This window comes from Hyla sarda, chromosome 1, assembly GCF_029499605.1.
Source record: "Hyla sarda isolate aHylSar1 chromosome 1, aHylSar1.hap1, whole genome shotgun sequence".
Lineage (NCBI taxonomy): Eukaryota > Metazoa > Chordata > Amphibia > Anura > Hylidae > Hyla > Hyla sarda.
In genome coordinates this window covers 217650357-217666262 of record NC_079189.1, presented here as the reverse complement: position 1 = coordinate 217666262, position 15906 = coordinate 217650357, and the positions used below count along the sequence as shown (strand labels likewise).

Below are 15906 nucleotides of genomic sequence, written 5' to 3'. Positions count from 1 at the left end.
CCCCCCCCCCCCGATTAGTTCAGTGGGGAAGCCAGCTCGACGAAGTTGGCCCACTATGGCTTGTTTTAAACACCTTACATTTAAGCATTATGGAGGCCACTGTGTTCCGGGGAATTTTCAGTGCAGCAGAAATGTATTAAACTCTTCTTTTTATCTGTGCCTCAACACAATTCTGTCACTGAGCTATACAGGCAGTTATTTTCCCCCTCATGGCTTGGTTTTTGATAAGCATTGTCAGCTATGGGACTTCATCAAGACAGGGCTGTCTTTCTAAATCATGAAACAAAAGTAATACTGTTTTTTTATACACATATGAGAAGCTGGTGCTATGAACTGTTTTTATACAATGTAGTGATATGGATTTACACATGACTCGCTGCTGAATTATAAAAACCTATGCCATTTATCGCCAACTGTCTACAGACCGGTACTAGTGGTTTTCAGCAGCTCAGAGTACTTTCAGGTTAATGTACCTTTCTGATGGAAAGAAATGACTTCTTCCTGAGGCTGGAGGGGCTAAATCCTCAAAAAAACTAAACATGAAATATACAATTTATTACTAATATTAATACTACTACTACTACGAATAATAATAATAATAATAAAACTAAGATTAAACATAATACTAAAAAGTACAGTAGTTAGAATGAGACATTATCAATACCTAAAACCATTTATAAGTCTATAAGAATGTCTAAAGAGAACAAGCAAATTCCATGAGGCAAATGCCTGACAAATCAGGAAATTGGTATCTGCCTCTCAGCATGGGTATCTGCCTCTCAGCATGGGTATCTGCCTCTCAGCATGGGTATCTGCCTCTCAGCATGGGTATCTGCCTCTCAGCATGGGTATCTGCCTCTCAGCATGGGTATCTGCCTCTCAGCATATAAAATAACCTGCCAGATAATACACATTAAAGACAGCTCATAACCCATGAAGGAAAATAACAGCCACCTGAAGGAAAAACATCCATAGAGGAGGCAGCACTGTACCTTGACACGCGTTCCGCAAGAAGCTGTCTGTGTACTATGACTAGTGATGGTTGATTATTTGTATATACAGTAAACTTGACTTTATTTTTTGTTTTATATCATTTTGTATACAGATTACACTGCCACAACACTCTTATGTGTAGCCTAAATGCAGGGAACTGAGAGACATTTAAAAACTGGTTCAAAATGGTTTTAGGAAATTCCACTTTATGTTTTCATGTGGATGTTCATGTTGTATTTTATAAATATTAAAGTGGTACTCCGGTGGAAAACAATTCTTTTAAAAATCAACTGGTGCCAAAAAGTTAAACAGATTTGTAAATTACTTCTATTCAAAAATCTTCATCCTTCCAATACTTATCAGCTGCTGTATACTACAAGTGAAGTTCTTTTATTTTTGAATTTCTTTTCTGTCTGACCACAGTGCTCTCTGCTGACACCTCTGTCCATGTCAGCAACTGTCCAGAGCAGGAGAGGTTTGCTATGGGGATTTGCTTCGGCTCTGGACAGTTCCTGACATGGACAGAGGTGTCAGCAGAGAGCACTGTGGTCAGACAGAAAAGAAATTCAAAAAGAAAAGAACTTCCTTTGAAACATAAGCAGCCGATAAGTACTGGAAGGATTAAGATTTTGAGGCTGTGTTCCCACAGGGCGTATACGCAGCGTATTTGAAGCTGCGCAAAATTTATGGCAGCAATGGGAAATACGCTGCGTATTCCTCGCTCACTATACACACAGGGCTTTCCGGCGGCAGCCCTATGTGTGCAATGAGTTTTAGAGGCGGGGCCGTGTGCCGGCGCGGCCCCGCCTCCAAAACTCACTACACACATTGGGCTGCCGCTGGAAAGCCCTGTGTGTATAGTGAGCAAGGAATATGCAGCGTATTTCCCGCTGCTGCCATAAATTTTGCGCAGCATCAAATATGCTGCGTATACGCCCTGTGGGAACGCACCCTTAAATAGAAGTAATTTACAAACCTGTTTAACTTTATGGCAACAGTTGCTTTAAAAAAAAAAAATAATAATAATAATTTCCACCAGGGTACCCCTTTAAGAGGGGTTGACCAAATTCATGCTACATAAAGGGGAGTAATAGTTTTTATGCAACAACATGAAATATTTAAAAGAAGCAAAACTACAAGAGGACATAGGTTAATGCATTAATATCAATTACTTTACTTAGAATAGTGGATTCATGGAATAGCCTTCCTGCAGAAGTGGTAGCTATAGATACATAGGAGTTCAAGCATGCAAGGGATAGGCAAAAGGCTATGCTTGATATAACATAGGACGAGGGACTATTCATAGTATTCAAAATATTGAGCAGACTAGATGGGTCAAATGGTTCTTATCCGCCCACACATTCTATATTCCTATGTTAAACCAACAGCCCAGGACAGTGCCAGCCTGGTTAATTTAGTGCACTATTACCAGCACTGGTGGCATAACAAAAAGAGTATGTGATGTTCTGTGATTGGTCAGACAACTAAAGTAAAGGAGTACCTTTGTGGGTTCAGCTGAGCAATAGTCCCGCCCCCTGAAATGTAGAAAATAAAAAAATAACTGTGCACAAGGGACAGGATTCTCAGGGGCTCAAAAACAGCAGTTAGAAGACTAAAATCCCCTTGTCGCCACTCTCATGCAGGTTTTCAAGACTCTTTCAAAAGGAGAGGTAAGCTGTGGCACAGTGTATTCATAACAGAGTTCCTCCAGCTGTTGCAAAACAACAACTCCCAGCATGCCCGGACAGCCGAACGCGGTCGACCACGTTTTTGCCTGCGGTCGGGAAACCGCATACGGCCGAAAAAGCAGCCGACCGGAGGCTGCGGTTCACTGCGATCGGCTCATAGACATACATTAATTACGGTTCCCCTATACGGCTGAGTGCGGGGGCTGCAATTAAGCCCCGCCCCCCCTCCTCCCAGCCGTATACAGGAACCGCAGTTACAAATCGTAGTGTGAACCCAGCCTAAGCGAGACTTAACTGTGACCTGCTGTACCAAAGTAACTGATGTTTCTAAAGCTGTAAAGATCAAGGGGTGGAAGCTAAGTAATCGGACCTGACAAGCCTTCCTTAGGGTGTTCATAGCACTATGAAGACTTAAGTAAAGATAGCACCTCCCTGAGGCTATGTTCACAAAAGTCCGACTGCGGAGCGCCGGCAGAACATGCCAGCATTAGGACCGCCTGAAATGCGCCATTTCATAGACGCCACATCATTTCCGTGCAGATTTCACAGAAAGAATAGACAAGTCCATTCTTTCTGCTGACACCAAAATTAGAATTTCCGCGCCAGATGTGAACAGCGCTGCAGCATCCCATCAAAATTAACGGGACTCTGCTGCCGCGGAATCCCCGCACAGAAATTCCATCGTGTGAACATAGAAGAGCTTCCATTAAAGAAGCAGGAAACTTTCATCTGCCTACAGACAGGATTACACCAGTGAATGTACAATATATATTAAACAGTCAGGTAGTGTTATTTGTGATATTGTGACAAACAGCATAAATATATAAACATTATTGCTTTCCAGATAATCTATAATATTATGAAGAATTCTTCTTTTAATAGACTTAGTGACCTGATCCTGTAACACTGTATTTTGGCATTCGGTCAACTCTGTGAATAAAGGACAATAGATCGCACAGTTAGATCTATTTTAATAAAATGTTACATTATAAACTTTCCTGAACTCTCCTAGGAGATCATTTGCTGTGACATTCTGCCATCTAGTGGTAGATTTAGGCAATTACCTATCCCGTACGTTTCCCCTTTTAGATGATTTAGAAGCAACACTCCATTGAAGATTTATAGAGCGTGTCATAAGGATGTATGGGTGTATGACTTGAAGAAACCGATGTAAATTGCACCACATTTATCAAGAAGGCATAATATATTTGGCGCAATTCAGATACATGTCAGACGCCTTTATCTACCTTGTTCCATCTTATAGCTGCCTTAGATACACAGCAATATTTTTTTGCCAAAAACCATGAAAACATTGCATACAAATATTTTATGTAACCTCCTACACACACTGATTTCCAAACATTTCTCAAAATGTCAAGGTAGGCAGAAAAACAAATCTACAGTACATAATACATTTGTTACATGCCGTGGATTTATTTGGAACAATTTTAGTAAATCTCCCCCAATAAATATTAGGTTTAATCAAGATGAATATAAAATATAGCAAAAAAGAATAGAATTGTATTTTTTTGTCCGCAATAACATCTTAAAGGGGTATTCCATTTTTAAGCAAGTCATTGTTATTCTATATACAATGTATATTGAAAGTTATATCATTATCTAAGATATTTCCTGCATTAATTCCTCATGGTTTTTAATAACTCTGCTTGCTGTCATTCAATAGTTACCGTTATTGTTTGCTTAGAGGATGAAAATTTGTCCTGGCCATGTGATAGAAAGCGAGATTTAGGCTAGGTTCAGAATACGGAATTTCCACCTGCAATTTCGCTTTGAAATTGCAGGCAGAAATTCCACTTACTAAAATGTACAGTATAGTGAATGGGTTTCAATTCACACTTCGGAATTTGTGAAGCAAAATTTGTGAACGGAAAATCCGCTTGAAAATTTCCACCTGAAGAATGGCGTTGCTCACGGAACACATTGCAGTCTATTGGAGACTGCAGTGTCCGCAGGGTCCTAGCGGGCTGCACTTGGAATCTCCGGGCGGAATTTTTCTGCCCCAAGATTCCGCAGTGTGGACCTAGCCTTAGGGTTTATTTACATGGCAGAATTTACACTTGCAGAATTCCGCCTCAAAATAAAGCCCATAGACTTCTATAGGATTCCGCACTCCCATTCACACCTCTGAATTTCCGCTTGAGGAATTCCGCCAGGGTAAATTCAGAAGTGTGAATGGTAGTGCGGAATGGCATCGAAGTCTAAGGACTTTAATTTGATGTGGAATTCCGCAAGCGTAAATTCTGCCTTGTGAATAAACGTTTACAGCTACAGTTACCAGAGCTTATGTCTTCTAACAAGCCCCTGTGTGCCTGTGGTTCTATTGAATGGCAGCAAGCAGAGGAATTGATACAAAAAGTCAATTGTAAAGATTTGCATAATATAAAGCATACGATTTGTTTGATGAAACTAGCAACCCCCATGAAAAATCTATTGTACGTCTATGTTACAGGGTATTATAAGGGCTACGGGGCTGTGATCACACCATTCTAACTTTGTGTTTATTATAGCTAAAACTCAGCAATAACTTTAACCCTCTACAGTTTAACCCATCGAGTGAAGAGTGCAAGCAGTGAAGCTGTTAACATAGAGTGCCTACTCGGTCACCCCATTGGAAACCCAGCAGTGGATTTTCCTGGCAGGGACCAGATGGAGACCCCCCCCCCCACCACCACCTTCACATGAAATATATATATATATTTTTATAGATCAACTTAAAAACTAATGTCAACGCAATTATCAAGCTTAAAGGGGTGCTCCGGTGGAAAACTTTTTTTTTTTTTTTTAAATCAACTGGTGCCAGAAAGTTAAACAGATTTGTAAATTACTTCTATTAAAAAATCTTAATCCTTCCAGTACTTATTAGCTGCTGAATACTACAGAGGGAATACTTTTCTTTTTGGAACACAGAGCTCTCTGCTGACATCATGAGCACAGTGCTCTCCATTTTAGGAACTGTCCATTTTAGGAACTGTCCAGAGCAGCATATGTTTGCTATGGGGATTTTCTCCTACTCTGGACAGTTCTTAAAATGGACAGAGATGTCAGCAGAGAGCACTGTGGTTATGATGTCAGCAGAAAGCTCTGTGTTCCAAAAAGAAAATCATTTCCTCTGTAGTATACAACAGTTAATAAGTACTGGAAGGATTAAGATTTACAAATCTGCTTAACTTTCTGGTCCCAGTTGATAAGAAAAAAAAAAAAAAAAAGTTTTTCACCTAAGTACCCCTTTAATGACGACTCTTACAGAGAAAACAAAAATGCAATGTGCCAGGAGGAGTGGGTGCTGTCAGCAGATATATTGCATAAAACTATGTTAGATAGATGACTGAATAATACATACAAATGCTACCCAAACAAGAGCTAAATAGCGTCAAACCAATTATGGTTCCCGTGGGCTGCAATCAATAAAGTTATGTTCTCTACTACTTCAACAAATAGTGAATATCTACCAACAAAGTAAATAAATGCTATTACTCAAATCTTACCCATAGTTGAAATTTCTAGGCACACTCCTCAGAAACGCACGTTTCAGAATCTTTGTCAAAGAGCCGTTTGACAAAGGTTCAGAGACATGTGTGTTGTGTACAGTATTCCAGCTCAGTTCTGTCATGTTGGGCAGGGAATAGGTTCACTCCTGTACTCACACAGAACAACTGTCCTTGCCTGTTGCGTTGTCGCCCTAAACTGTGATTCCACAACTAGAAGACGGTCCCTACGCTTAATAAGTGCAGGGACGTCTTCTTGGGTCAAAATAATAAACAATACAGTAAGAGGTCAGAAATCAAGTCAGGACAAAAAGGGTATACTAAAGCACAAACCTGGGAACATAATAAAGTACAGGAAATACACACATAGGGTGCATTCACACTACATTTTGGGCATATGGGTCTGGCGGGGAAATGTAAAAACTGGCTGCTGCCGCATCCCTGCCAGACCCATACTGCATCCCATTCACTTAAATGAGCTGATCGGAGTCAGATAGTGACCTCAGTCTGCAAATTTTTGCACCATATCAGTTTTATTGCCGTAATGAAAATCACAGCAGACCATGGTTTTCAGTCCGGCAGCAAAACTGGATACAGTGCAAAAATGAGCTGACCAGAGTCACTAACTGACTTCGTCTGGCTTATTTAAATGAATGGGATACGGCAAGAGTCCGGCGGAGCAAACTTCGCTCCATGCAGCAGGTGACACGGGGTGCTGCAGGAGAGATTGCGGGGTTCCCAGTGGCAGGACCCCCCCAATCAGACATCTTGTCCCCTATCCCTTGGATAGGGGATAACAAATCTAGGGGCGGAGTACCCTTTAAACAGTTGTCTATATGACTAATTGCGCAACATGGAATACAATGAAAATACATTTGGTTTCTGTAGCACAAATTTGCACCACAAATAATCCAGTACTAGGAAAATATGGACTCATGTTATCTTTCCCAGGTTTACCTGGACCTATAAAATATGGATTTTGATGTATTGTTTTGTCTTCTATGCATACTTTTATATATGGCGTTCATCTGTCAGTAGGATCATGCTTATAGAGAAATGACTAATGCTCTGGTTTATTTCATTTGACATGAAGGTAAATGCAGACAAAGAGGAAAGTAAAAAAGGTTGCTTCCTAAGCATTATACAGAATTGATGTATTAAACTATGGCGCAGCTTCGACAGCGTGCAATGGATTTGCAAACTGATGCTTCTGTCTAAACATTAAGCACGTCCTTGTGTTCTGTTATCTACAGTAATACAGATGTCCACACAGTAGCCTCCCTTCTGAAGCTGTACCTGCGAGAGCTGCCGGAGCCTGTCATCCCATATTCAAAGTATGAAGATTTCCTCTCATGTGCCAAACAGCTGAGCAAGGAGGAGGAATCAGTAAGTATGAGAAGGGGCCGAATGGCGATCGCCAGACGCTTTCTTAATCCTCGTTTTTTCAGGTGTTATGTCATAGATAAGGGCGACTTTTGATGTGAAATTTGAGTTTTCAAAAGGGGTTAATCTAGTTTGCTACTCAATAGAAGATAAACTATGATGAATCTGCCTTTACTTTTTTCAGAAACAGCAGCGCCCCTCCTGTCCAAGGGCTGTGTCTGGTATTGCATTCATGTGAATAAAGCTAGGTTTTCACACAGGTTTTTTCTGGTGTTTTTTTGGAGAACTGCCACTGCAGTTTTTCAGCCAAAGTCAGAAGTGGATCCAGAAGAAAGGAGAAGTATAAGTTCTTCCTTTATTTTTCCCAGTCTTTTTGAATCCACTTCTGGCTTTGGCTCAGAAACTGCAGTGGTAGTTTAAGAAGAAAAAAAAAACTCCAGAAAAAACCTTTGAGGAAACGAGCCTAAGACTGCACTGCAATACCAGACACCGCCTTTAGACAGGTGTGGTGCTATTTCTGAGAATAAAAGCAGACATTTGTTTTTCTGATCTCTTTAGATATTGCTTTGCACCATGTATGAACATGTGACATTTTATAGCACAACAATATTATATATTTTTTATTTTTATCACATACGCCAATATTAAAGTCTTCTTCTTTATTATATAAAACAGAGATGTGGGGTCTTTGACATATAGCATTTTTAGAAAAAATTGTGCAAATAGTGAATGTATTAAAATAGAGGGCAGTCGCTCGCCAAGTCCTTTTAGGTCTCATTATTTTCTCCAGAAGTAAAAACAATCCAGTAAAACGGTTCCATGCTGCAAGCCTCTAGTGCTGGATAGCTTAAAGGGGTTATCCAATGAACGTAATAAAATAACAAAACAAAAAAAATACATCAGCATAGGACATTTACATTGCATCTATTATTCTACTGTGACCTTTGTATCTCCTGTACGTGGTTCTAATACACCTTTTTGCCCTCCTGCTTGTTCCCTTCCCTGCACGTTGTCTTTAAACTACAGGTCCCAGCATTCTTTGCTGCCGCTCTGTGCTCACTTCCTACTAACTGCCGTTTTCTGCCCCAGTCACCTGACCAGCCCCTGCACTCTGAATGTTACGAAGCAACCACTCCCATCCTGCTTTCATCTGCTGTACTATATAGCAATGATTCCCAAAATGGGGGCCTCCATATGTTGCAAAGCTAAAACTCCCATCTGTGCATGCATGGAGTTGAAGTTTCAAAACCCTCAGACTAATATCCCCAAACTAAGGTGCCCCCCAAAATTATCTTATTATTAAACTTTATTAAGCTCCTTAGAGCATTAAAACCCAATGAGTGCAAGCAATGTTGAAAGCACAGAATGCCTCCGATCCTGTGCAACTGCACTGTTAATTCAGTGAATGAACATACATCTCTCCCTATATCACCATATGGTGCGATGAATACTATTATAGTCTGCTGACAGGGATCCCGTAGTGGAGAGACGAGCACTCAACTGTGGACTTTGTACTGTAAGTATTGAGATCGGGCACTCTGCTGGTTAAAACAACATTATTAGCCTGTCCGACGTTTCACCGTCGAAGTCGGCTTTATCAAGAACACATCGGCTAATGCCGGCGTTTGCGTCTGCTGGCCCTTATATGGTCTCAGTTCCACATCCCATCCTGTACGTCTATTAGCCAATCAGTGACCATTATTGTTATTCTCGTAGGATCCCGCGCATGTTTGAATACTTAGTAGTTTTCGGCATCAAGCTTCTATTATGCGCAAGATTCTGGTCCTCTGCTGTCCGCCGATGTAACATAAAATGAAAACGCCTATTTTAGCAGCATTAGGATCAGACCTTCTTAATAATACACTTGATATACATTCTAATAAAATTTAGGACACTGATAACCAAATCATAAATTATACAGTATGGACAAGTAATTACAACCTCTGAATCAATGATTTCTACAATCGGTATGGAAAAATGACATACTTACCAAAGGAAGATCATCTGTAAGACTCCATGGGAAAGTCATCTGTAGAGAGAGTACAATGGTACTAATGGTATACAAAGTAACACATTGTGTGGCAATATTATAATGCACCTATAATATATCTAAAACCATAATAATAATACTTCAAAATATATAATCAATTATCAGATATAGAAAAAATAACATCAAACTGTGAAGTATAGATGCATTTAGTAATAAAGGAAACAAACTGTTACAATAGTGATATCAGGGATTTCACTTTCAGGTGATATGTACAGAAAATGAATACTAGAGTACTAAGCAGGTATATATATTGGTAAATCTCTCTAGGTCCCATTATATGAGCATATGTGCAGGTCGGCACACAGAAATTCTCTAGGTACGGCACAAGGCACAATAGCGCATGGGAACATACAAGTTATGTGCAGGTCGGCACATAGAAATCTCTAAAGTACGGCATCACATGCATCAGCACAGGGGAACATACAAGATATGCGCAGGTCGGTATATAGAAATTCCGAAATACGGCATCATCCGCATCAGCGCATGGGAACACACAAGAAGTCTTTTAAAGACCTGAAACATGCGGAATAGCAAATATCGATATACTGTAGAGGATGTATGCAGTCCGACAACATATGCATCAGCGCCTGTGCAGGCATACCATAGAGGATACATGTAGGTCGGAGCATCAAGAATTCTTCTACGTCCGACATCATGCGCACTAATGCCTGTGAAAACAGGAGAAATCAGTCTAAGTCCAGAATCATGCGCAATAGCTTACATCGGCGGACAGCAGAGGATTTTTCTAAGTCCACAATCATGCGCACAATAGAAGCTTGATGCCGAAAACTACCAAGTATTCAAACATGCGCGGGATCCTACGAGAATAAGAATAATGGTCACTGATTGGCTAATAGACGTACAGGATGTGATGTGGAACCGAGACCATATAAGGGCCAGCAGACGCAAACGCCGGCATTAGCCGATGTGTCCTTGATACCACTGTGCAATGGTCTACAAACTATGCCCATTCAGATGTTGCACAACTCCCAGCATGCCAAGACAGTCCAGGCATGTTTGGAGTTGTAGTTCTGCATCATTTGGCCCTTCACATGTGGCCAAATTACAACTCCCAGCATGCCTGTACAGTGTGGACATGCTGGGAGTTGTAGTATTGCAACATCTGGAGGACAAAAGTTTGGTGACCACAGTGGTCTCAAAACCATGCACTTCCATCTGTTGCATAAATAAAACTCTCAGCATACACTTCAGCTGTCAGTGCATGCTGGGAGTTTAAATTTTGCTACATCTGGAGGGCATCAGCTTGGAGACCACTGTGCAGTGGTCTATAAAATGCACTCCTCCAGATGTAGCAAAACTACAATTCCCCGCATGCTCAGACATTCCAGGCATGCTGGGAGTTGTAGTTCAGCAACATCTGGCCCTTCAGATGTTGTCGAACTACAACTCCCAGCATGCCTGGACAGTCTGGTCATGCTTTGAATTGCAGTTTTGCAAGATCTGAAGGGGCACAGTTTGGAGACCAATAGAGTGTGGTTTCCAAAATGAGCCCTTCCAGCTGTTGCATAACTACAACTCTCAGCATGCCCTTTGGCTGTCAGTGCATGCTGAGAGTTGTAGTTAAAAAAAAAATTAGGTAGGCAGCAGTTCCCCCACATTAGGCACATAGTTTCCCCACATTAGGTAGCACAGATTCCCACCATTAGGAGCATAGTTTTCCCACATTATGTAGCATAGTTTCCCCACATTAGGTAGCATCGTTTCCCCACATTAGGTAGCAGTTTCCCCACATTAGGTAGCATAGGATTCCCCCTCAATAGGTAGCATAGATTCCCAACATTAGGTAGCATAGGATTCCCCCACAATAGGTAGCATAGATTCTGCACATTAGGAGCATAGTTTCAACAACCCCCCCCCCCCCCCCCCCACACACACACACACACACACACACACAAACACAGACAGATGGCTTGCACCGCGCTTAATGGATGTTTATTGCAAAAATAAAAAACTACGCAAACACACAAACACAGACAGACACACACACTCACCTGGCCTGCACCACACTTAATGGATGTTTATTGCAAAAATAAAAAACTATGAAGAAGGAAATTAATAATAGATACAAATTATTAAACTGAACTACCCCTTTAATGTTTATTCATCATGCAAATAGGTGACAGCTATTTCCCGCAATTGCTGCAGGAAACAGCTGTCACCTATTTGCATGATGAATGAACACTAAACTATCCAGCCCTAGATACTTGCAGCGTGGAACCATTTTACTGGATTGTTTTTACTTCTGAATAAAATAAAGAGATCGAAAAGGACTTGGTGAGTGGCTGCCCTCTATTTTTATACATTCACTATTTGCACAATTTGCTACATGAAGTTTGTCTAGTGAGGGTTACAGCACCACAGGTTCATCCCATAACTCCATTTTTTTTGGGCCACATTCACACATAAAGGGTTGCGCTGATTGCTTGGACTCTTAGGATAAACAGAAGCTAGAAAAAGCATATTTTCAGAGCAATATTGCACTACTGTTGTAATTATTTGCCATTGGGCCCTAATGGCAAAAAAGGGGGAGATAAAGCACTGCCAATAGTAGTTGTATATGTCAGTAGATCACTGCAAGCAATGTTTAAATAAATTGCGAATACCGATCATCCGGAGGAAACTGTCAGTCCGGCAATTGGGTGTTAAATGTATATTATATAATAAATGTATATAATATAATAAATGTATATAATATAATAAATGTATATAATATAATAAATGTATATAACATACATTTAACACCCAATTGCCGGACTAACAGTTTCCTCCGGATGATCGGTATTCGCAAATTATTTAAACATTGCTTGCAGTGATCTACTGACATATACAACTACTATTGGCAGTGCTTTAGCTCCCCCTTTTTTGCCATTAGGGCCCAATGGCAAATCATTACAACAGTAGTGCAATATTGCTCTGAAAATATGCTTTATTTTAATTTATGTTTATAGTTTTATATTTTATATTGTGTTTTAATAAACATCTATACATTTTCTTCAAATAAACTGTCTTCAATATTTTTTATTATGTACCTAGTAAGCTAGTATCCTTGAGGTGTGGTTAATAATTGTTCAGAATTTTAATTTCTTTTGATCGGTCGGGATCGATCTCTTAACCACATTCCCCTCGGATACTCGGTTGTGAGCTGCACACACATTTCTTTTTTCTAGAAGGAAGAAAAAGCCTGGATTTTCAGCAAAGTCCACCAAACAAGGAGAAGTTTGTATAATCCAGGCTTTTTCTTCCTCATGTTTATCCTGTGTACCTCTCGGCTAGCAAATTCCGACACTAATTGCTGGAAGGCTGCACCATGCATTTTTTATGCCTGCAAAGTGGTTGTGTCTGTTTATACAACCCACGAAGATGAGCAGTTACCTTTAGGGGGTCTCCACTACCTATATATGAAAACTGTTTCAGACATACTGCCCTATGAGAAGCTCTGCTTTCTTTATTTGCTCAAGATATCCACAAAACCCCTTTCCCTATTGATTTAAACCGATAGTTGACTTTACCTCCATCCAGGTGGTAGGACCTAAGGGGACCTTATAGTTCCCTCATATTAGGTGACGTCTTCTATAGAAATGTTATCTGATATGCAGGATTTTTATAAATGGAGTAGTCCAGTTTAGGAAAACGTATGCCCTATCTGATAAGTGTCTCATTGTAAGAGGTCTGACCACTGGGACCCCACATGATCTCCTGTCTGGCTACTTGGCTCTCCCCATGAATGAAGCTGAGTCAACCACGGCACAACCAAGCATCTCCATGGAGACTGGGAGATACAGCGCTTGTGTATCTCTGGCTCTCCCGTAGAAATACATAGAGGGGGCCTGTTGGCCACCACTTTATGCCATGGTCACACGAAGCACTGGAAGTAGCACTATATTGAGGAGTTGAGTAGTGTAGGATGGGATAAAGAGGTGCTTGATAAAGATTTATGAGCTAGGATAAGAGTGTGTGTGTGGGGGGGGGGTCGCCTTACACTAGGAACAGTCATAATTTCCAGGTCTCACCCTAGATATGTAAGTGGAGGGTGTTGTCGGAGTTCCTCTTGAATCACTGCTGTAGAGATTATGTGCTCACAATGCTCGATCTCTGAGAAAACCCTTTTATAATAATCCTCATTTTACTTTACAGGGTGTAGCTGAATTAGTGAAGCAAGTGAAAAGCCTTCCGACAGTAAATTACAATCTATTGAAGTATATCTGTAGGTAAGTGTACTATGATGTCATTCACACCCATTGGTATTACTACATCAGTATACAAAAATAGCTCTTTCATTTATCCTTTAAGATTCGCTGTCACTAACAAAAAACGTTGACTTGTCAAATGTTTTGTTCTGATATGGTCCGAGTCTGCTTAGCTAAGTGCATCTCTCCCCGGAAAGCAGTGAGCCGAGACAAGTGCTTAGCTATGTGTTTACCAACCAAGGTGACTCCAGCTGTTGCAAAATGCTGGTGTCACGATGCCGGCTGGCAGGTAGTGGACCCTCTGTGCCAGAGAGGGATTGGCGTGGACCGTGCTAGTGGACCGGTTCTAAGCCACTACTGGTTTTCACCAGAGCCCGCCGCAAAGCGGGATGGTCTTGCTGCGGCGGTAGTGACCAGGTCGTATCCACTAGCAACGGCTCACCTCTCTGGCTGCTGAAGATAGGCGCGGTACAGGGGAGTAGGCAGAAGCAAGGTCGGACGTAGCAGAAGGTCGGGGCAGGCAGCAAGGATCGTAGTCAGGGGCAACGGCAGAAGGTCTGGAAACACAGGCAAGGAACACACAAGGAACGCTTTCACTGGCACTAAGGCAACAAGATCCGGCAAGGGAGTGCAAGGGAAGTGAGGTAATATAGGGAAGTGCACAGGTGATTACCCTAATTGGAACCACTGCGCCAATCAGCGGCGCAGTGGCCCTTTAAATCGCAGAGACCCGGCGCGCGCGCGCCCTAGGGAGCGGGGCCGCGCGCGCCGGGACAGAACAGACGGGGAGCGAGTCAGGTAGGGGAGCCGGGGTGCGCATCGCGAGCGGGCGCTACCCGCATCGCGAATCGCATCCCGGCTGGCAGCGGGATCGCAGCGCCCCGGGTCAGAGGACGTGACCGGAGCGCTGCAGCGGAGAGAGTGAAGCGAGCGCTCCGGGGAGGAGCGGGGACCCGGAGCGCTCGGCGTAACAGTACCCCCCCCTTGGGTCTCCCCCTCTTCTTGGAGCCTGAGAACCTGAGGAGCAGACTTTTGTCAAGGATGTTGTCCTCAGGTTCCCAGGATCTCTCTTCAGGACCACAACCCTCCCAGTCTACTAAAAAAAAATTTTTCCCTCTGACCTTTTTGGCAGCCAAAATTTCCTTGACCGAGAAGACGTCCGAGGAGCCGGAAACAGGAGTGGGAGGAACAGATTTGGGAGAAAAACGGTTGAGGATGAGTGGTTTGAGAAGAGAGACGTGAAAGGCATTAGGGATACGAAGAGAAGGAGGAAGAAGAAGTTTATAAGAGACAGGATTAATTTGACACAAAATTTTGAAAGGACCAAGATAGCGTGGTCCCAACTTGTAGCTAGGGACACGGAAGCGGACATATTTAGCGGAGAGCCATACCTTGTCTCCAGGGGAAAAAACGGGGGGAGCTCTTCTTTTCTTATCCGCGAACCTCTTCATGCGTGAAGAAGCCTGTAAGAGAGAATTTTGGGTCTCTCTCCATATAATGGAAAGGTCACGAGAAATTTCATCCACAGCGGGCAGACCAGAGGGCAAGGGGGTAGGGAGGGGGGGAAGAGGGTGACGGCCGTACACCACGAAAAATGGGGATTTGGAGGAAGACTCAGAGACCCTGAAGTTATACGAGAATTCGGCCCATGGAAGGAGATCTGCCCAGTCATCCTGGCGGGAGGAAACAAAATGTCGCAAATAATCACCCAAGATCTGGTTAATTCTTTCTACTTGTCCATTGGACTGGGGATGATATGCAGAGGAAAAATTTAATTTAATCTTGAGTTGTTTACAGAGAGCCCTCCAGAATTTAGACACGAATTGGACACCTCTATCCGAGACAATCTGCGTAGGCAACCCGTGAAGACGAAAAATGTGTACAAAAAATTGTTTAGCCAACTGAGGCGCAGAAGGAAGACCAGGAAGAGGGATGAAATGTGCCATTTTGGAGAATCGATCAACGACCACCCAAATAACAGTGTTGCCACGGGAAGGGGGTAAATCAGTAATAAAATCCATACCAATCAGAGACCAAGGCTGTTCGGGGACAGGCAGAGGATGAAGAAAACCAGCGGG

General features: G+C 42.1%; 1 protein-coding gene and 1 long non-coding RNA gene across 8 annotated transcripts in view; one reads left to right on the top strand and one right to left on the bottom strand.

Annotated features, from left to right (window-relative positions):
* ARHGAP24 (Rho GTPase activating protein 24) overlaps positions 1-15906 on the top strand; it is a 939121-nt gene that overhangs the window by 912724 nt on the left and 10491 nt on the right. For all 7 annotated transcript variants that reach the window (XM_056568756.1, XM_056568757.1, XM_056568755.1 and 4 more), the window contains 2 exons: positions 7441-7573; positions 13776-13849. In XM_056568756.1, the coding sequence (XP_056424731.1) occupies positions 7441-7573; positions 13776-13849 (207 nt within the window). The remainder of the gene's footprint in view (positions 1-7440; positions 7574-13775; positions 13850-15906) is intronic.
* On the bottom strand, positions 8265-10268 carry LOC130364083 (uncharacterized). The gene is made up of 3 exons (XR_008891886.1): positions 10222-10268; positions 9561-9599; positions 8265-8416 (listed from the first exon to the last, which is right to left on the bottom strand). It is a non-coding gene; the product is annotated as an uncharacterized LOC130364083 (long non-coding RNA).